Source organism: Ranitomeya imitator, chromosome 1 (genome assembly GCF_032444005.1).
Source record: "Ranitomeya imitator isolate aRanImi1 chromosome 1, aRanImi1.pri, whole genome shotgun sequence".
In the NCBI taxonomy this organism is placed as follows: domain Eukaryota; kingdom Metazoa; phylum Chordata; class Amphibia; order Anura; family Dendrobatidae; genus Ranitomeya; species Ranitomeya imitator.
In genome coordinates, this window is record NC_091282.1 from 256,562,083 (window position 1) to 256,584,805 (window position 22,723).

A 22,723-nucleotide genomic window follows, 5' to 3' on the forward strand; every position below is an offset into this window, starting at 1 on the left:
AAGTAGTTAAAAGGTCAGGGGTGGATTCCAGGTGTGTGGTTTTGCATTTGGAAGCTGTTGCTGTGAGCAGACAACATGCGGTCAAAGGAACTCTCAATTGAGGTGAAGCAGAACATCCTGAGGCTGAAAAAAAAGAAAAAATCCATCAGAGAGATAGCAGACATGCTTGGAGTAGCAAAATCAACAGTTGGGTACATTCTGAGAAAAAAGGAATTGACTGGTGAGCTTGGGAACTCAAAAAGGCCTGGGCGTCCACGGATGACAACAGTGGTGGATGATCGCCGCATACTTAATTTGGTGAAGAAGAACCCGTTCACAACATCAACTGAAGTCCAGAACACTCTCAGTGAAGTAGGTGTATCTGTCTCTAAGTCAACAGTAAAGAGAAGACTCCATGACAGTAAATACAAAGGGTTCACATCTAGATGCAAACCATTCATCAATAACAAAAATAGACAGGCCAGAGTTAAATTTGCAGAAAAACACCTCAAGAAGCCAGCTCAGTTCTGGAAAAGTATTCTATGGACAGATGAGACTAAGATCAACCTGTACCAGAATGATGGGAAGAAAAAAGTTTGGAGAAGAAAGGGAACGGCACATGATCCAAGGCACACCACATCCTCTGTAAAACATGGTGGAGGCAACGTGATGGCATGGGCATGCATGGCTTTCAATGGCACTGGGTCACTTGTGTTTATTGATGACATAAGAGCAGACAAGAGTAGCCGGATGAATTCTGAAGTGTACCGGGATATACTTTCAGCCCAGGTTCAGCCAAATGCTGCAAAGTTGATTGGACGGCGCTTCCTAGTACAGATGGACAATGACCCCAAGCATACAGCCAAAGCTACCCAGGAGTTCATGAGTGCCAAAAAGTGGAACATTCTGCAATGGCCAAGTCAATCTCCAGATCTAAACCCAATTGAGCATGCATTTCACTTGCTGAAATCCAGACTTAAGACGGAAAGACCCACAAACAAGCAAGACCTGAAGGCTGCGGCTGTAAAGGCCTGGCAAAGCATTAAGAAGGAGGAAACCCAGCGTTTGGTGATGTCCATGGGTTCCAGACTTAAGGCAGTGATTGCCTCCAAAGGATTTGCAACAAAATATTGAAAATAAAAATATTTTGTTTGGGTTATGTTTATTTGTCCAATTACTTTTGACCTCCTAAAATGTGGAGTGTTTGTAAAGAAATGTGTACAATTCCTACATTTTCTATCAGATATTTTTGTTCAACCCTTCAAATTAAACGTTACAATCTGCACTTGAATTCTGTTGTAGAGGTTTCATTTCAAATCCAATGTGGTGGCATGCTGAGCCCAACTCGCGAAAATTGTGTCACTGTCCAAATATTTCTGGCCCTAACTGTATGAACTTTTTTGTTTAGTGCTAATTGTTACGGTCTTTACCAGGGGGGCCTCCTGATGAAGACAATAAAATCTGGCACTAAATAAAAAGGCCCATATCTGTGAAACCGTTTGGTGGCTTTAGAAAAGCACCATTCCAGCGTTTTTTTTTATTGCAGCGCTGCATTGGCGCTTATGACTTGAGGTCCCTGACCTTATTGTTATGCTTACTCTTCGCCTTCTATCCGCGTTGTTCCGGTTGGTCTTCAGTAAGTTTTTACCTGCCAGATCACTCATTCTTGCTCTCATAGATTTGCAATGAGCGCTTGTGCCCATTACGTCGGACTTTAGGTCAGTCAGAAGTTGCAGCTACAATTGGCGTCCCGGGACTGGAGCTGTTCCAATAAAAGGAGGACAGCGGAGTTAAATATAAAACCGTATGGTCAGGGACCTTAGATTAATAGTAACACTCCAGTGCTGAAAGAAGAAGAAAAAAAACTGAAGTGGGGATTTAAATGTCCTTTCCTTTCTGTAATTTTTCATATGTATGCAGCAAAGGGATAAATAGTTTGACTGAATGACCACAAATGGGTGTCATATTATAATTGTTTATTACCTTATAATAAATATTTTTAATTACATTTTCATTTGATTGTAGCTTCTTTATAGTTGACTTTTTTATAACACAAATTTCCCATAGACCGGCTGTGGCTTCAGATCCTCTCTTATTTAAACACATGTTTTTTTTACAGGTACATCGATGACATGAAGCAAATTCTTGCTTCTTATGAAAAACTAATAGAGGGTCTTAATGACGCTGAAACCCAACTACTTGATAGTCACATCCGGGAACTTTTAAAAGTGTTTAGATCTGGATACAGAAGATTGAATTGGAACTCATTAGGTAACACAACTCTCTTTTTCTGTAGTTCACTTTGATTTAGCTTTGGCTAAAAAAAATCAAATTCTTCTTAGAAGAAGATGAATATTTGACATTTTATGATTATCAAGCAGTCTAAAATTGAAGGACTGATCAGAACTTATTTTCTGGTAATTTTCTGTGTCTTGTATTTGACAGTGGGAAGCTTTTATATCTAACGATCATTTGGTCAAACGCAGTGTCAATGACTGCACCGTGTAAATTCAGCTACACGAGCGCACATTGACATTCTATATCGTTAATTGTCACTCATTTTGGGCATAAAATCTTCTCGTGATAGAGTACATTTAAGTGTTCAGGGGTCTAATGATTACATAATAGGTAAAAAATCCAAATTTTAGTTTGAGCTCTTGTGTCAGTGACTGGGAAGTTCTTATCTGTGTGTATTACCAAACTTTCCTCTCCCTGACATTCTTAACATTACACTTCAGTATTTGACCTTTAAAGGGACTCTGACACCTGAATTTGGAGGGAACAATCTTCAGCCATAGATGCGGGGTTTTCGGGTGTTTGATTCACCCTTTCCTTACCTGTTGGCTGCAGTATTGGATTGAAGTTCATTCTCTGTCCTCCGTAGTACATGCCTGCACAAGGCAATCTTGCCTTGCGCAGGCGTGTACTATGGAGGACAGAGAATGAACTTGAATACAATATTACAGCCAGCATGCAGCCAGCGGGTAAGGAAAGGGTGAATCAAAAACCCGAAAACCCCGCCCCTATGGCTGAAAATTGTTCCCTCCAAATTCAGGTGACAGAGTCCCTTTAAATCTGTTCTATTGAGTCTTGGTCCAGAGAAATGTTTATGGGTGTATCCGGCTTCTTGATTATTGAGTGTCTCTGCAGATTCATCCTTATTGTTTTTGCTTAGGTTTTTTATTGCACTGCAAGAAGTTTGTTTTTATGATATATTTATTCCATTCCATTGGGAGTTTCATGGGACCTCTACACTATCCCACTGCTGTTTTCTTCTTTTTGTCTTTTTTTTTAACAGAAAATTTATATATTAATACTTTAATGTTACTTTGTATTATTAGGTATTGGTGACTTCATTAGTCGTTGCACCCAGGCAGTGTCAAAGTTTGAGTCTTTGGTGCATAAAGTTCAGAAGAATGCAAGTGACATTGATAATAAGTTGTCCGCTATTGAATCTGCAAACCTTTTTAAGTTTATCAATAGGAAGTCAGCAGATCTATCAGGTACGTGATGAATGGTCTCATATACTTATACCTCATATCTCATATACATATTATAGGCTGAACTGGATGGACAAATGTCTTTTTTCGGCCTTACTAACTATGTTACTATGTTACTATACTAAGCACTGGCCTCAAATACATGCCCTTTATGTTGTGCAGAATATACTTATCAGAAGATTAATAAAAAAGCATTAACCTTAATTGATCATGGATTACATGACAGCATATAGTCACTCACCTGACACAGAAATATTGCTACTTGTCGAGTTGCTTTGTGACTTGCTGCAATTCTAATGTTTATGCCGTGGTCACACAACTGTCGATCCTCTTGTGCGAGATAATCGGGACAATTATGCAAATGATACTCTGCTCAAACTCTGTCAGAAAGAAAGTAATCGGACTGCACTCGGATGACGTCCATGTGCAGTCCAATGTTTCACCCGCACCCATAGTCTCGGATGCACTCGCAACATGCTGCGATTATTTTCTCATGCCGAATCGACATGACAAAATAATCGCTGATCTGTACTGCCCCATAGTGTAGCACTAGGTCCAGTGCTGTCCCATAAAATATCAGATAGCACTAGGCCTTGGTATACGGCAGTGTGAGAGGGCCCTTAATGCCATTATGTATCTCCAGTAATACATAGTGGGAGATGTGAAAGAAAAAATAACCAGCTAAAACCAGAAATATAAAATTGCATTAGTGGTAGCAGCATTTCATTTTTATTTGTCACTAGTCTTGATGAACCACCCTCACGTTATGTAACTGTGTTATTATCATTATATCTTCTGTAGGTGTCAAGGAATTCTTTGAATACATTGAAAATGAACGGTCCAAAGACGTGGAAATAATGGTCAGAAAATATACCGCCATCGGGTCTATTCTAACAAAAATAGAAGGGCTAGTGGTAAACACAAACACGGGAAAAAATCCTCAAATGGCCCAATATTATGCATTCTGGGAAAACAAAGTGTACACCATACTGACGAAGATGGTCATAAAGTAAGTGATACTTTCTTGTCTGTGTCTTTGGGGGACACTAAGTAGTTAAAACGTAATTGTTGTTTTAATTTTAATTTCAGAAATCAATAGTACATATGAATATAAATCATGTGTACTATTGATTTATGAAATAAAAATTAAAACGATGGTAACTCTTTAAGCGTTTGGTCCTCCCACTGGTTACTCCCCTCCAGCAGGTACTGAGCTACTCAAGTTGTAGCTTAGTGTCCTGCAGTAGGACGACCTCCCTGCTCTTCCAATCTCCACGTTTATCCTCAAGTGAGGAGGGAAATCAGTGTTGAATAATCAGATTATCCCTTCCTGCTACAAGAAAGGAAAGTGGAACAGGGCAGCCATTACTCCCCTACTTTCTGACAGCCACAGGATAACCCAATGTTTCTGACTGCTAGTTTCCACTATTCAAGCTTACGGTCATGACCCCATGGAAGGCCTGAAGGGGGTGACCCTAAAGATGATAAAGATGAAGTGAATAAACAGAAAAATTGAGGGATGGCACCATGCATGCTTCCCACCAACGCAGGGACTTACTGCCAATTGTGACAGGCCACGCGGCCACTATGGGGCTCATGAGTTTGGGAGGCCCAGCCCAACATCGCACTTTCAACTGTACCGACATCCTGAATGCCAATGCAGTTGAAAGCAATGATGGAGGAGGGAGCATCAGCTGACACTCCCTCCTCCATCATTCTCCCTCTGCATCTCACGTCTTAGCACATTGGGCGCGTTATATCGATGACGTCACTATAATGTGCACGCTGTGCCAAGCAACGCAGAACTGCAGAAGACAAGTTGAGGAGACCGGAGCATTGCAGGAACAGTGAGAGGTGAGCATTTTGTTTATTTGTTTTATTTTAATCAATGAGAACATTATAGGGCCCATTATATTATATGCAAGGCAATCTGCGGCCTAGAATATTATATGGAAGGCTATGTGGGGCCGTTATACTATAAGAAAGGCTATGTGGGGCCTAGAATATTATATGGATGGCTATGTGGGGCCATTATACTATAAGAAAGGCTACGTGGGGCCTTTATATTACTGTATATGGAAGGCTATGTGGGCTGTTGTATTATATGGAAGGCATTGTGGGGCCCATTATATTATATGGAAGTTTATGTGGTGTGGGGCCATTACATTATTTTTTTTTCACAGGAATTTCCAGGCTTTTAATGCAGCTATCATTGGAAATGTCCCTCTCTTTCAAGTTGAAACCATCCTGTCGGCTCCAGAAATAATTCTTCATCCTAATTTCAATGAAATTTTCAAGTTGATTGTGCAGTGCTACAAGGGTTGTCTTGAAACCACAAAGGTAATCAAGATAATGATAAACAATGTAGAAAAGTACCGTAAACGCCATCTTGTACGTCAGCCCTAATGAAGACACCACTGAAGTAAGATGCGCTTTATTCATTAAGAAGCACACTCCAATTACTGAATTAGGTGCTTTTTAGAACTGTCATGTGTTTCAGTCAGTGACTGGAGTACATTTCTGCATAATGTTGTTGTCGTAAATTTAGATACATTTTCTGGGTGGACTTCACCCATTCCTTCCAACCCCAGCTCTGTCTATTTTGGTGAAGCTAATTGGCCCTGGGGTAAAAACGCAAAACCTGAAAAATGTTGTGCAACTTGAAGTGGCGCCAAAATTTTGTGACAATTAAAGGTATTTACACAGAATTCGGGAATAAACAACTTGAATTGGGCCCTTAGTGTTTTGAGGTGAAATGAATCCAGTTTACCAGCACGGTCTGCTCAACGGCCAGTAATCTATACCACCTCTGGTCGTTGCACCACAGACAGTTATTCCCAAGAATAGCTGAGATAGTCCCACAATAATGCAGCATGTAAGATTACGTGGCTTGGCTGGTGTTACGTTGGTTTTCCCATGTCTGCAGTCAGCACAGCACCATTCTAGCTCTGGTCTGGAGACCTCCACAGTATAGCGGGATATTGGATTCCAGTTTCATTAAACACATTTCCCTTTATACATTCTGTATAATTTCTTTGTGATTTTAAAGGTCTCTCCCTAAATTAGATTTAATAGGAATCTTTATTCCAATGAGCAATAACTTGTCTTTGCGATATATAATTACCAAGCCCTGTACCCTAAAGCTAGATATACATACAGTGCCTTGCGAAAGTATTCGGTCCCCGAATTTTTCCACAAAAATTTAAAATAAACAATACATTTTGTTCAACTTCACAATTGTGTTCCACTTGTTGTTGATCCTTCACCAAAAAATGTACATTTGGTATCTTTATCTTTGAAGCATGATACGTGGGAAAAGGTTGAAAAGTTCCAGGGGTGCCGAATAAGTATGCACCCCCAGTGACAGCTATCTGATAATATTCACTTGGATGTAGTGAAAATTAACTCATTAGGTGCCAAATACTTTCATTTTTAATTTCTCCTCCATGAAGAGGCAAAATTAGAAAAAAAATATATATATATTCTGCTCTTCAGCCGCAATTGAATTGTGTGTCCAGTTCAACATGAAAAATGTGTCGAAAGGTCCTCTTCACCTGAGTCTGAGTCTTCACCTGAGTCAAATGTCTAAGACTTACAGTATATCCTTTTATACCAAAAGGTTTGTTTTCCGTTCCTTGCCACCTCTCACCTGCTTCCTTGCCTCTGACTCTCTATTACCCTTTACCTATGAAAATACAGCTCTAGCAAAAATTAAGAGACCACTGCAAAATGTTCAGTTTGTCTGATTTTTCTCTTTATAGGTATATCTTTGAGTAAAATGTAAATTGTTCATTTATTCTATAAACTTCTGACAACATGTCTCCGAATTTCCAAGCAATACATTTTGTATTTTTGTTCCTGAAAAGGAGAAATGGTAAAAAATACAACATCCCCCCCCCCAGTGCTTTCTGACCTCAAATAATGCAAAAAAAATAAGTTCATAATCATTTAGAAACAACAATACTAATGCTTTAACTCAGGAACAGTTCAGAAATCAATATTTTGTGGAATAACCATGGTTTTTAATCACAGCTTTCATGCGTCTTGGCATGCTTTCCACCAGTCTTTCGCACTGCTTCTGGCGCAAAAATGTAAGCAGTTCTTCTTTGTTTGATGGCTTGTGACTATCCATCATCCTCTTTATTACATTCCAGAGGTTTTCAATTGGGTTCAGGTCTGGAGATTGGGCTGCCCATGACAGGGTTTTGATGTGGTGGTCTCTTGATTTTTGCCAGAGCTGTATATTTATTTCTTTAAATCTTGTTATATAATGTTTGCACTAAAGCCATTATTACATGTGCCAGTAACTGGCCAAATAAGTGTTCATAAAAAAGGGTAATATTAGGGAATCAGAGGCAAGGGAACCGATGAGAGGTGGCAGGGAAAGAAAAACTGTGAGACGTTGTCATAGGCCATTCTCGTGTTAGTCAGTCTATGTATACTAATCAATGTAATTAAGGTTATGAAGAAGAAATGTGGCTTATATTTCATTTATACTATACCAGAATTCTAATGTACCAGTGAGCCCCATTTAAAACTAAATGTATTAGTTATCTATTTACATACTTAATCCATTTATCTACTATCTCATATCTGAGTAAACATGTTCAAACATTAGGGGGAATAGTATATTCATTTGATTTTTTAGCTCTGCTTTGAAAAAAATCTGGACTTTGAGCTTCACTCCAGTTGCTGTCTGCATTAGGTTTCATCCATGGGGTCTTTTCTGTCTTGCATCTTTTAGGATCTTCGGTATCACTCTTGTGTACAAATGTACATGTAATTTACTACCCATGTACAAATTAGATGCAGTTTACCTTTCTGTTCAGAACTTGTGGTAGTTCAGTGCAATTCATGTGTTTTTTCCTACCACCCATTTCTTCTGGTCCTAGAGTTTTGTTCGCTGGATGCACGGGACCTGCATTCTCTGTCCTCCTCAAAAATCTGATGATGATGAACCCGTTATATATAGCTTCTACAATGACATTTACCAGAATCCTCAGATCACAGAACAAGCTCTCATCATCAACCAGAACATGCACAAGCTGCTCACATCGCTCACAAAGTACCTGAACAGGTGGAAGAAGTACCGGCCCTTATGGAAGCTGGATAAGGCCATTGTGCTAGAGCGGTTTGCTGCCAAGAAGCCATCTTGCGTCACGTATGATGAGAAGTTGCAGTTCTATAGTCGGTTAGCGCTGGAGGTTACACAACAACCCTCAATTAAAGATGAACAGTGCATTCGATTGTATCTGGGCCCCCTGGCCTACACCGTGCAGGAGAATGCTAGAGCATGGGTAAACTCCCTTGGCCACCTTCTCAATGAGTCCGCTCGTGAACAGCTTTACAGTCTCAGGGATGAGTTGGACGTATGTATTTTATTCAATTTGGCTTTATTACCTGATAATCTACTATTGTATTTGTAACGATTAATTGCAATTTACCAAGTTACCAATAAGGCTAACAGAAATAGATCCAAGATAGATATTGCTTGTTATGATAAATGTGTGCGGGGTCTTTCTGACTTACATACGGCTTTATGTAAAGCTCAATAAACAGGTAAATTAATATACCTTTTTTTATCATACTGAGCTATTTTTGTCTCAACAGTCTTGCTGGTCACTTCTGGATTTATGCTAACCATACACGTAAGATATAGTGATGAGCGAATATACTCGTTACCTGAGATTTCCCGAGCACGCTCAGGTGACCTCCGAGTATTTTTTAGTGCTTGGAAATTTAGTTTTCATCGCCGCAGCTGAATGATTTACAGCTACTAGCCAGCTTAAGTACATGTGGGGGTTGCCTGGTTGCTAGGGAATCCCCACATGTAACTAAGCTGGCCAATAGCTGTAAATCATCCAGCTGAGGTGAGGAAAACGAAATCTCCGAGCACTAAAAAAATACTCGGATGACCCCCGAGCGTGCTCGGGAAATCTCGAGTAACGAGTATATTCGCTCATCACTAGTAAGATATACTTCAGGCAAACCTGATGATTTCTGCCAGATTGGCCAATGCTCACATATTTATTAGAGCCTCCTGACTTTTCCCTAATGACAGATGTCGGAGGAAAAAGACCCTGGGCATGTTGTAATTCAACGTGCCTGATCAATCATTTGTTATTTGTTACCACAGGAGATAAGCTTCTGCAGGGTCTGGCAGAGGCTTATTCGCTATTTCCCATTGGAATATACAGGTATTCTTGGCTAAGCCTGTTTAGGCGAAGCATTAGCCACAAATACTTGCTACTTCCAATAGGTGTCACTAGAGTTCAAGTACTCTTCCTTTCTGAAGAGGCAATTTGCATATTTAATTTCCCAAAGGAGCATGCAAGGCGTTTAAGTCTCCTTACACTGGCTTGTCACTTTCCATAAGGTGAAACCTAAGATCCCAGTCTTAGCCTCTCACCTATCCAAATCAGCTCTCATACTTTGCCCTGACAAGCGGCAATACCCCAAAACACTGTGTGTGTGCAAATTGGGATTCTAGATTTGCTTTTATCCTAAGTCATATTGCAAGGTTTGCTAAAGGGTCGATATTGACATGTAGGGTTTCTACTTCCAATAACTGTCACTAGAGTTCAAGGCCTTTTTGTATGTTTTTCTCCTGCAATGCTAATGAGCTATGGATCCCACCCCATTATTTACATGCACTGCTGAGTCCTTGCTCCCTCCTCCTGACCATTGCTGATTGACAGCTATATATACAGAGGTAGTCATACCCTGACTGCATACAATGGCTCCAATCTATTAATCCGTTGCCTACAAAAACCTAAGCCTGGTCCATTTTATAGAGAATAACTTTTTTTTTGTATTGTAGAGACTGTCCATAAATCTAATGGTGACACCAGATACCCTTGAAGACCTCAAGTTTGTTCTTGCCACAATTGCAGACATTAGAGATATGTCGCTAGTTGTTGAAATGCGATATCGAGATATCCAAGAGCGATATAGGACCTTGACCATGTATAATATTGAGGTGGGTAGCTGCAGGATTATCATGGCTCTTGCATTTTGTAATTTATGATGTGTAATAATGTCTTTTTAATTAAAAAAAAACATCATTGTTAAATTGAAGTGAGTGATTTCAATATTCATAAATAATAATTATGATCTAGAAAACCTATAACTCCACAAATCTGTATCACAAAGTGCTCCATAGTGCAGAGTTGGAAAAAGTGACTACAGTCATATATCATACGTTAAGATTTATCTTTTTAGATTGAGTTGTAAATAATCCAAAAATGTACAGGTTTTATTGATGAAAATATCATTACTATGTTCATTTTCTCTCTAGTTTGATGAAGAAGAGAACATTTTGTCAGAGAAAATAACACAAATCTGGGAAGATCTGTTTGTGGAATCTAAACAGGTGGATCACAGCCTGGGAAAGGTGAAAAGGAAATTTACTCAGGTAACTGAATAACTTAGTATAGCTTCACCTCTATATAGTACACATAAGCCTGCTGGTTATTATTATTATTATTTATATAGCACCATTGATTCCATGGTGCTGTACATGAGAAGGGGTTACATACCAGATATCACTTACAGTAAGCAAACTAACAATGACAGACTGATACAGAGGGGCGAGGACCCTGCCCTTGCAGGCTTACATTCTACAGGATGGTGGTAACGAAAATATCATGTATATGTAGAGGGAGTTAGCACCTGATTCCTCATTGTCCTGTTATTATGGGACACAATGTTCCTGTAGAACGATCAGTTTGATCTCCTGGGTGCAGTGAAGCTGTTGACTTGCCTTATGGCCACTTACATTTACCTGCCTAGTATTTGAGACTAACCTTGTTGGGTTTGGAGGGGCTGGATAGTATGTGGTTGGCACAGAGGGCTCTGGCGCTTTCACTGTGTCTTTTCAGGGGTATTCCCATCTCCAAGATCCTATGGAGTGTATAATAATAATGATATTAGCAAATACCTTCAATTAGAAATGTAGTATAGTTCTCCTGATAACTTACGTCGCTTACCTCATGTGCAGGCATTGCAGTAGCTTAGGTTTCCAGAGTTACGACCACAAGCAACTAACTAACTGTCACTATATGAGTGGTCGTAACGATGGATATCTAAGCTACTGAAATGCCCTGCACATGGGGCAAGCGACACAGGTTATCAGGAGAACTATACTACATTTCTCATTGGAGGTATTTGCTAATATTATTATGATTACACCTACTATTATTGGGGTAGAATCTGGGAGATGGGAATACCCCTTTAACTTTATGCAATTTATGACTGTAGATCTGTGCAAGATAATGTATATGTTGTACTTTATTGGGCATGTGTGGAATTTGTTTGCAGTAGTGTATGGTGGCTCCATGGCTATGAATTAACTGTGTTTTGAGACACTGTAATTTGCATTGATATGTGGGCACTATGGATAGAGTCACTGACTGGCACTGTTATGAGATTTGGATCTGAAAATATTATGGGGACACTGAATTAAGTTTTATTTTGCATCTATATGCACACACGTAAGTATTCATAAATCAAACCCTTCCTTGATAACCTTTTGCATATACCCTTTGTACTTTCTAAGCAGTTTTCTTTTTCTGTTTTACTAGATTACCAAAAATCAGATTGAAGATTATAAGAAAGAGGTGGCGCAGTTTGCGGAATTGTTCCGTTCTGAAGGACCTGGAGTTGTTGGAGATGACCTCGATAAAGGTACTTTATAACATTGTGTAACAATGATATAAGAATGTAACCGTGCTGTCAAACAGTGCTGCCACTTTTGTATGTGCACATCTGCTGCAAGTTATCTGCTTAATATTCATATATTCATATAAAAGGGTCAAACAAAGTATGTAACATAGTTAGTAAGGCCGAAAAAAGACATTTGTCCATCCAGTTCAGCCTATATTCCATCATAATAAATCCCCCAGATCTACGTCCTTCTACAGAACCTAATTGTATGATACAATATTGTTCTGCTCCAGGAAGACATCCAGGCCTCTCTTGAACCCCTCGACTGAGTTCGCCATCACCACCTCCTCAGGCAAGCAATTCCAGATTCTCACTGCCCTAACAGTAAAGAATCCTCTTCTATGTTGGTGGAAAAACCTTCTCTCCTCCAGACGCAAAGAATGCCCCCTTGTGCCCGTCACCTTCCTTGGTATAAACAGATCCTCAGCGAGATATTTGTATTGTCCCCTTATATACTTATACATGGTTATTAGATCGCCCCTCAGTCGTCTTTTTTCTAGACTAAATAATCCTAATTTCGCTAATCTATCTGGGTATTGTAGTTCTCCCATCCCCTTTATTAATTTTGTTGCCCTCCTTTGTACTCTCTCTAGTTCCATTATATCCTTCCTGAGCACCGGTGCCCAAAACTGGACACAGTACTCCATGTGCAGTCTAACTAGGGATTTGTACAGAGGCAGTATAATGCTCTCATCATGTGTATCCAGACCTCTTTTAATGCACCCCATGATCCTGTTTGCCTTGGCAGCTGCTGCCTGGCACTGGCTGCTCCAGGTAAGTTTATCATTAACTAGGATCCCCAAGTCCTTCTCCCTGTCAGATTTACCCAGTGGTTTCCCATTCAGTGTGTAATGGTGACATTGATTCCCTCTTCCCATGTGTATAACCTTACATTTATCATTGTTAAACCTCATCTGCCACCTTTCAGCCCAAGTTTCCAACTTATCCAGATCCATCTGTAGCAGAATACTATCTTCACTTGTATTAACTGCTTTACATAGTTTTGTATCATCTGCAAATATCGATGTAGATGTAGATGTAGCCAACTGGGCTGTTGTGCACTTGTAAAGTAACTTCCACATACAGAATTTGGTTCACACACATCAGTTTCTTACGATGTTATGTTCCGCACTGGAAATATAGAGCCTACAAATATATAGTAAGATTGTATTGGAAATATGCTTGTGTGTCCTATGGTCCAACTATATGCAGAATGTCCCCGATAGATCCAAAAGCAGCAGTCTGCTGGTAGATACAGGAGCATTGATAGAAAGTGTGCGCCACTGGAAGGGTGACATCAGTTGCCGACCTCTGATTGGCCGGCTGCATTTATTGCAGTGCTGTGATCCGTAGGGTCACTGTGCTACAATACACTTCAGCTGGATGTGCATCCTGAGACACACATCCAGCTGAAGTAGACTCTTCCATCAGTAGGCCCCCCTCCTTTTGAGACTGCCCCTGTCCTGCAACTTTCCGCTCTGGACATTTGATGCAAATAATTTCCACCTCTCCAGTGTTGCTTGATTTTTTTTTTCTGTCCCTCACAAAGAAGCACCCTCTAATGTGCTATTATGACCCTCTATATAATGTTTAAGTACGGAATGGCCTATAATAATGTTATAGGCATGTTATTTGAGTCCAATGCGCAATTCCCGCTTGGTCCAACCTATGAGTAATTTGTCCAAAGGCCACGTTATATTGTGTAAAAATTGTCATTTTAATGTATGATTAATCTGCATTGTTCTTTAAAGAACCTAATACAATATTAGCATCCATATATAAATATAGTTGCCTTGATCTTTGGATCATGGGAAATTGATGTGATCTTGCTTACATCCAAGCTGTTAGGCTGGTCCCACATAATACAACTTCTTTTGGCAGTGGGTTTTTGATGAGGAGCACTAATGATGCTAATGCCACTTTATTAAAATTATCATTTTCTACTGATCAAATAGTAGTCACTGGAAAATCACTGCTCTGAGTTTTATGTAGAGTTTATGCTTTATTAGATATCTAAATAATAATAATACATATTGTTTAATGGTCAAATGATTGTAACTAACAGGGAATTACAACAAATATGTTTTTAACACTCAACTTCTCAACATTTGAGTACCGTAATCGTTCTATGGTTAAAGTGTTTTTTAACGATTATTTTAATTACATCTGACATCTAATGGAAAATACATCTGTTTGGCTGCTTACAGGTTTACAGATTCTTGCAGCCTATGAAAAAGAGCTGGTGAAGTACGAAAAGAACAGACAGGAGTTGGCGAATGCTGAAAAACTTTTTGATCTTCCTATAACTATGTATCCTGAACTCTTACAAGTGCAAAAAGAAATGAAGGGTTTGCGTCAAATTTATGATATCTACAGTGCACAAAAGGTTTGTACATGGGTAACCCTTGCTGGGCTATTATACACAGTAAAATCTAAAAGGTATTTATAAAGGGTTAGTTTCAGGATCATCATTTTAAACATTGCAAAGTTCTTGTAAAAAGAAGAATGTTTGAAATGTACTTGTTCATAAAAATTTTCTGTCTTCTCAAGAACTGAGAGATGTTTCATTTTATTGCTTATTATAGTGGGGCAAAAAAGTATTTAGTCAGTCAGCAATAGTGCAAGTTCCACCACTTAAAAAGATGAGAGGCGTCTGTAATTTACATCATAGGTAGACCTCCCTCAACTATGGGAGACAAACTGAGAAAAAAAAATCCAGAAAATCACATTGTCTGTTTTTTTAACATTTTATTTGCATATTATGATGGAAAATAAGTATTTGGTCAGAAACAAACAATCAAGATTTCTGGCTCTCACAGACCTGTAACTTCTTCTTTAAGAGTCTCCTCTTTCCTCCACTCATTACCTGTAGTAATGGCACCTGTTTAAACTTGTGATCAGTATAAAAAGACACCTATGCACACCCTCAAACAGTCTGACTCCAAACTCCACTATGGTGAAGACCAAAGAGCTGTCAAAGGACACCAGAAACAAAATTGTAGCCCTGCACCAGGCTGGGAAGACTGAATCTGCAATAGCCAACCAGCTTGGAGTGAAGAAATCAACAGTGGGAGCAATAATTAGAAAATGGAAGACATACAAGACCACTGATAATCTCCCTCGATCTGGGGCTCCACGCAAAATCCCACCCCGTGGGGTCAGAATGATCACAAGAACGGTGAGCAAAAATCCCAGAACCACGCGGGGGGACCTAGTGAATGAACTGCAGAGAGCTGGGACCAATTTAACAAGGCCTACCATAAGTAACACACTACGCCACCATGGACTCAGATCCTGCAGTGCCAGACGTGTCCCACTGCTTAAGCCAGTACATGTCCGGGCCCGTCTGAAGTTTGCTAGAGAGCATTTGGATGATCCAGAGGAGTTTTGGGAGAATGTCCTATGGTCTGATGAAACCAAACTGGAACTGTTTGGTAGAAACACAACTTGTCGTGTTTGGAGGAAAAAGAATACTGAGTTGCATCCATCAAACACCATTCCTACTGTAAAGCATGGTGGTGGAAACATCATGCTTTGGGGCTGTTTCTCTGCAAAGGGGCCAGGACGACTGATCCGGGTACATGAAAGAATGAATGGGGCCATGTATCGTGAGATTTTGAGTGCAAACCTCCTTCCATCAGCAAGGGCATTGAAGATGAAACGTGGCTGGGTCTTTCAACATGACAATGATCCAAAGCACACCGCCAGGGCAACGAACGAGTGGCTTCGTAAGAAGCATTTCAAGGTCCTGGAGTGGCCTAGCCAGTCTCCAGATCTCAACCCTATAGAAAACCTTTGGAGGGAGTTGAAAGTCCGTGTTGCCAAGCGAAAAGCCAAAAACATCACTGCTCTAGAGGAGATCTGCATGGAGGAATGGGCCAACATACCAACAACAGTGTGTGGCAACCTTGTGAAGACTTACAGAAAACGTTTGACCTCTGTCATTGCCAACAAAGGATATATTACAAAGTATTGAGATGAAATTTTGTTTCTGACCAAATACTTATTTTCCACCATAATATGCAAATAAAATGTTAAAAAAACAGACAATGTGATTTTCTGGATTTTTTTTCCTCAGTTTGTCTCCCATAGTTGAGGTCTACCTATGATGTAAATTACAGACGCCTCTCATCTTTTTAAGTGGTGGAACTTGCACTATTGCTGACTGACTAAATACTTTTTTGCCCCACTGCATCTAGATAACCGGCCACATCTGCAGTTTAGAACTTGTGGCCATACATGATAGTGCTTGCAAGCACTTTTTAAAGGGACACTGTCACCTGGATTTGGAGGGAACAATCTTCAGCCATGGAGGCGGGGTTTTTGGGTTTTTGATTCACCCTTTCCTTACCCGCTGGCTGCATGCTAGCTGCAATATTGGATTGAAGTTCATTCTCTGTCCTCCATAGTACACGCCTGCGCAAGGCAAGATTGCACTGTGCAGGCATGTACTACGGAGGACAGAGAATGAACTTCAGTCAAATATTGCAGCCAGCATGCAGCCAGCGGGTAAGGAAAGGGTGAATCAAAAACCCCGCCTCCATGGCTGAAGATTGTTCCCTCCAAATTCAGGTGACAGTGTCCCTTTAAGGCCGGGATCACACATGTGAGAAATACGGCCGAATCTCACATGTTAACACCCGGCATTGCCACCGTCACTCAGGAGCGGAGCGTGCAGCTGCATGTATTGCTATGCAGCCGCACGTTCCGCTCCTGAGTGACGGCGGCAATGTCGGGTATTAACATGCGAGACTCGGCTGTATTTCTCGCATGTGTGATCCCAGCCTAAGAGAGCTTGTAAGCACTGATTTAAAGCTGGCGTGATCGCTTCAGCACACAATCTGGCCAGGTTTAGTGCTATTGTGCTCTTCCGATACTGTAGAGGCAAAACTGTCTGTGCTTACAGCATCGGAAGGCAAACAGTTGGGGCCAGCAGAGCATTTCATGGTCTTCAGGAGCACACCACTCCTTGCAAACAGGAAGCCATGAGGCTGAGAAGCAATGTGCTCCTGAAGATGAAACATGAGAAAACCTCTGTAATAGATATTTCACATCCATCATAGATCTTGCTTTTTTATCCTTTTCTTAAGTTATACCCATGAAGGGAAGATGTAAGAACATGTTTTGACCTTTTTTATGTGATGGCATTGTGAGGTGTACATTTCTGGAGGTCTGTGTAAAGAACGCCTATTTTTGGGGTAAATGTAATGCAGCCAATTAATGTGTAAAATGTAAATACCGATGCCACATAGCACAAGCGCTTCTATAGTTGTGCAAAGAGCCTGTTCTAAACATCTTACATAGTGACATAGTTATATTTGTTGAAAAAAAGACTCGGGTCCATCAAGTTCAACCTTTTTCCATCAGTTACACATCCTATATCGCTAGATTACCTCACAATGCCAATTCTTGTGAGAAAAGCATCCATCCCTTTTTTAAAGCTGTTATAGTGTCTGCCATTACTAGATCTTGTGGTAGGGTATTCCACAGTCTGACTGCTCTAACTGTAAGGAACCCTTTCCTATTTAGCTGCCGGGAATCGACTTTATAAACCACCTGTAATGAGTGCCCCTTAGTCCTTAGTAAGATTTTTGGAAGGAATAAATCATGTTACAGTCCTTTGTATTGACCACACAGATAATTATACATATAAATGAGATTTCCTCTGCAATGTCTTTGTTCTGTAATATTCTATATGATTCTGTAGTCATGATAGCCATTGGGTTCTACATTATGGAGGTATTTCCCCCAGAAGTCTGTAAATCACCATGGAGTGGCTATAGTTTCCCACTCCCATGTATGTTCATACGACCTCTGATAGAGGTGTATATAGGTTTTCCGGCCCCCGAGGCAAGAAATCAATTTGGCGCCTTCCTCCATCCCAAGCACATATGCAATTTGCACACTTACAGTCGTGTGCCGACGAGCTGTTCTTCTTAATTCTCTCAATGTTCAGTGAAAAACTGAGAGAAGCAGGAAGAAAAGCTAGTTGTCTTGTGACTATAAGTATGAAAATAGCAAATGAGTGAAGTGGTTATGTGATGACTGATGGAACCAGCAAGCAGAGCTGAATCCTGACATTGAGTATATTACACACTGTTAGGATTGGCATTCTACAGTACATCATTTTATAATTAAAGTGCTTTTGCAGGTTTGAGATGAAAGTCTGCAGTCACTCTAGGTGACTGCAAGCTTCTGAATTCTCACAGTGCATGCATTGTACACTTTTAGGATTCTCCCTTGCCAGTGACAAGAGTGCACAGTCACATGAGCACAAGTGTGCGATTTGTATACTTCTGGCCACATTCTGACGTGTCCGGCCTCGCTCAATTCATTTTCATTTGATAACCACGCATGTCTCCTTCTCCTTGGCATACTGTCACCTCCTGGCTGTGCACTTACACTGTCCCACCATTTTACCTCCCACACTACTCAGTCTCTTCATAGTATTTCCCTGAATAGTCTCACATGTTTCCACCCTCCCTCCTCATGCTGTCGCCTCTCACATCCACCCTACTAACCATACTGGTTCCTCAAATATTTACCTTCTTGCTCTCCATACTGCTTTCTCACACATCTCCCCGACTCCCCATGCTGTGTCCTCACCCATACTATCACCCTTGTTCCCCATACTGTGTCCACATACATTGTTCTCCTCGTTCATCATACTATGTCCGCATACATTCCCCCCTCGATACTCAAACTTATATGTACGCACCCATCCCCCACTCACCATGCTGTCTGCACCCATCCCCTTGCTCACATCCCATATTATGTCTACATCCATCATCCTCACTCCTCATACTTTCTCCGCACCCATCCCATCACCGTCGCTGCCAATACTGTGTATGCAAATATTCTTCCTAGCTCCTTATACTGTGTTTATTTTTCATACATTCCCCCCTCACTCCTCATGCTCATGCTGTGATCACACCCATCCCCCACTCACCATACTGTGTTCGCACCCATCCCCTCCCTTACTCCCCATATTGTTTCAACACCCATCCCATCACCCTCGTTTCTCATACTGTGTCTGCATCCATCCTATCACCCTCATACTGTATCCTCATACATTCTCCCCCTTTCTCCTTCATGCTGTGTCTTCACCCATCCCCTCACTCACCATACTGTCTGCACCCATCCCCTCCTTTGCTTCCTATATTATGTCTGCATACATTCCCCCTTTGCTCCCCATACTGTGTCCGCACTCACCCTTCCTATTCTGTGTCTGCACCAATCTCCCCACTCACCATACTGTGTCTGCATCCATCTACCCATACTATTTCATTATACATGCACCCTCTCTACCCTACTTGCTCCTCATACTGTGTCTTAAAATTTCTCCCTTTCCCCATATTGTGTCTGCACCCATCCCTTCCTTGCTCGCCAAACTGTGTCTTCAAATCTTTCTGAAACCCCCCCACATTACACTAAATCTTTGGTGTTTTCTGCTCCACTTGAACACTTACCACCAATGTTGTTTCCACCTCTACAGCGCCGTCAAATGACGTCAGCAGCGTGATCACATGACCTGAACATGCTGCTGACGTTACCCTGACCCAGCGGTCAGGGCTTCAACTGCACTCGCACAATTGATCACTGGGAGCCTTTGCTCTGCACCTTTTCTGAGCCAGCTGTCAGCATGACAGCTGGCTTAGAGAATGGTGGACTCCCAATCTGGGGGGCAGCAAAATGCAGCTTCTGGGGAGGCACCTCGAACCGCCGCATCAGGCGGCCCAATGATCCCCTTCCAGCTGCACCCAATCCCCCCAGATACGCCTCTGCGCTTATGGCTCTGACATATTCTGAGGCCTTAATCTAGACCTGCATTTTTGTGTTATATGAATTTATAATTTACAACAGAAAAAGATTGTTTGAAAATAATATTTATTGGTCTACGTATTATTTTTGTTTAATCCGTATCATTTCTGTAGCGTTATAACAAATGTAAGTATTTATGTCTTTAGCTTGCCAAAGAAGAATGGTCTCAAACTCTATGGGCAAATTTAAATGTTCAGATTCTCCAAGATGGAATTGATGGATTTCTTAAAACTTTTAGAAAACTTTCCAAAGAAATTCGCAGTCTACCAGTGGCTTTTTACCTTGAGTCTAAAATGAAAGAGTTTAAAGACTCTATTCCTTTACTCCTTGATCTGAAGAATGAAGCTTTGAGAGATAGGTATGGATCTTTTTTGAGTATTGTAGGCTGTTAATGCAGATGTTATTCTGTTATAAAATCATATGAAATTCAGAAGGTGAAGCATGACTATGCTTAGTTTCTGGAAGGCAAATTGCAATATATGTAAAATGCTTTTCCTATATAAGTTCATTGATGGGACTTGCAAAAAATGCTGTTCATTAGAAGCAAACATTTCCATTGGTAGAAATAAATGTATTTTCTTTTTAGATATTTTTCTCCACGTTAATTTGGTGCTAAATCTTTACTTAGAGCTCATTCATACATCAGTGATTTTTGTCTTACACAAAAAACTCCTAATTTTCTCAGTGTTTTTGATGAATTTCTTCACATGTTAATTAGTGTGTCTGTTTTTACCATCAGAGTTTGGTCAGAGTTTCATCAGTTTTTGTCAAATAAAAAAAAATAACTGATGGAGGTTTCTCAAGCTTCTCCTAACAGTCCATGAAATACGGACATCAGACAGATGGCATCTGAGTGTTGTCTTACTTTTTCACTAAGGCCAAGTTTACACCTTCATTATTTGGTCAGTATCTTCTCTCAGTATTTGTAAGTCAAAACCAGGAGTGGGTGAAAAATGGAGAAGTGGTGACGTGTTTCTATTCTACTTTTCATCTGATTGTTCGATTCCAGTTTTTGGCTTACATATACTGAGGTAAAATACTAACTGAATACTGAACATGTGAATATGGCCATACCCATACACTAGAATTGGCAAGTTTTATCTGAGACTTAGATAAAAATTGATTATGTTTGTGTGATTTTATAATGACCACTCTATCTGTGAAAACCAAAGATGGAACTCATATGAGAAAAACTGACATCTGAATGAGTACTTACTTAGGGCTCATGCAGACGTCTGTGGATCTCGGTCCAGTCAAAGAGCATATCAGCTTCATATGTTTCTATGAGGCTGACATGATCGGGTCAGGAGATCTGTGGCCAATCCTTGCATCGCGGTCCTTAATCAGACTGAGATCCATGAACGTCTGCGCAAGCCCTTGCTTGTCTGCATGAGTTCATGATATAGTTTATTGCATTTCATACTTTCAGACATTGGAAGGATCTGATGACCAAAACAGGGACAAGTTTTGAAATGAATCCTGACACGTTCACCCTGGAGAACATGTTTGCCATGGAATTACACAAGTATACTGATGTCATCAGTGACATTGTAGCATCAGCAGTTAAAGAGCTTAGCATAGAAAAGGTAAGACTTACACGGTGGGAAATATTAGTAAATGATAAATTGATGGATATACAACAAAGAAATGAGTGAGAGATTCAATTGTAATTTTGGAGGTGATTTCAGCTTTTTTATATATTTTTTTTTACATTTCACAGTACTGTATCGAGTGTAAGCCGGCCCGAGTATAAACCGAGCCACCTAATTTTGCCACAAAAAACTGGGAAAACTTACTGACTCGAGTATAAGCCTAGGGTGGGAAATGCAGCAGCTACTGATAAATTTCAAAAATAAAAATAGATACAAATAAAAGTAAAATTAATTGAGACATCAGTAGGATAAATGTTTTTGAATATCCATATTGAATCAGGAGCTCCATAAGATGCTCAATACAAAATACGCCCCATATAATGCTCCATAAAGTTCATGATGGGCCCCATAAGATGCTCCATACAAAAATATGCCCCATATAATGCTGCATAAAGGATAATGATGGCTCCATAAGATGCCCCATACAAAAATATACCCATATAATGCTCCATAAAAGTTAATGATGGCTCCATAAGATGCCTCATACAAAAATATACCCATATAATGCTCCATAAAGGTTAATGAAGGCCCCATAAGATGCTCCATATTAAAATATGCCCCATATAATGCTCTAAAAAGGTTAATGATGGCCCTATAAGATGCTCCATACAAAAATATGCCCCATATAATGCTGTACAAAGGTTAATGATCGCCCATAAGATGATCCATATTAAAATATGCTCCATATAATGCTGAAAGGATAATGATGGCCACATAAGATGTTCCATATTAAAATATGCCCCTATATAATGCTGCTGCTGCTGTGATTAAAAAAAAAATGACATATTCTCCTCGTCGCTGCTCCTCAGCATTGTCGGCTCTCTTCAGTGACTGTTCAGGCAGAGGGCGCACACTAACCACATCATCGAGCCCTCTGATCAGAACATCACAGCCAGAGGACCCGGAAGACACAGTGTGGCGGTGGAACGTGGACAGGTGAATATCGCATGGCTCACCCTCCCCCAGTCCTACTCACCCTCCTGGTGCTGCATATCAATCCCTTCATCTCGGGCGCCAGCATCTCTCTTCCTGTCTTCCTTCCTGTGC

At 40.4% G+C, this 22,723-nt stretch overlaps 1 protein-coding gene across 1 annotated transcript in view; it reads left to right on the top strand.

The window, feature by feature from the left end:
• Positions 1–22,723, top strand: part of DNAH10 (dynein axonemal heavy chain 10) — a 255,018-nt gene that overhangs the window by 112,584 nt on the left and 119,711 nt on the right. Inside the window, exons 16-26 of the mRNA XM_069755992.1 lie at positions 2,099–2,250; positions 3,321–3,482; positions 4,281–4,488; positions 5,663–5,819; positions 8,372–8,848; positions 10,300–10,458; positions 10,777–10,893; positions 12,062–12,164; positions 14,411–14,589; positions 20,171–20,382; positions 21,454–21,610. Of these exons, the coding sequence (XP_069612093.1) occupies positions 2,099–2,250; positions 3,321–3,482; positions 4,281–4,488; positions 5,663–5,819; positions 8,372–8,848; positions 10,300–10,458; positions 10,777–10,893; positions 12,062–12,164; positions 14,411–14,589; positions 20,171–20,382; positions 21,454–21,610 (2,083 nt within the window). The remainder of the gene's footprint in view (positions 1–2,098; positions 2,251–3,320; positions 3,483–4,280; positions 4,489–5,662; positions 5,820–8,371; positions 8,849–10,299; positions 10,459–10,776; positions 10,894–12,061; positions 12,165–14,410; positions 14,590–20,170; positions 20,383–21,453; positions 21,611–22,723) is intronic.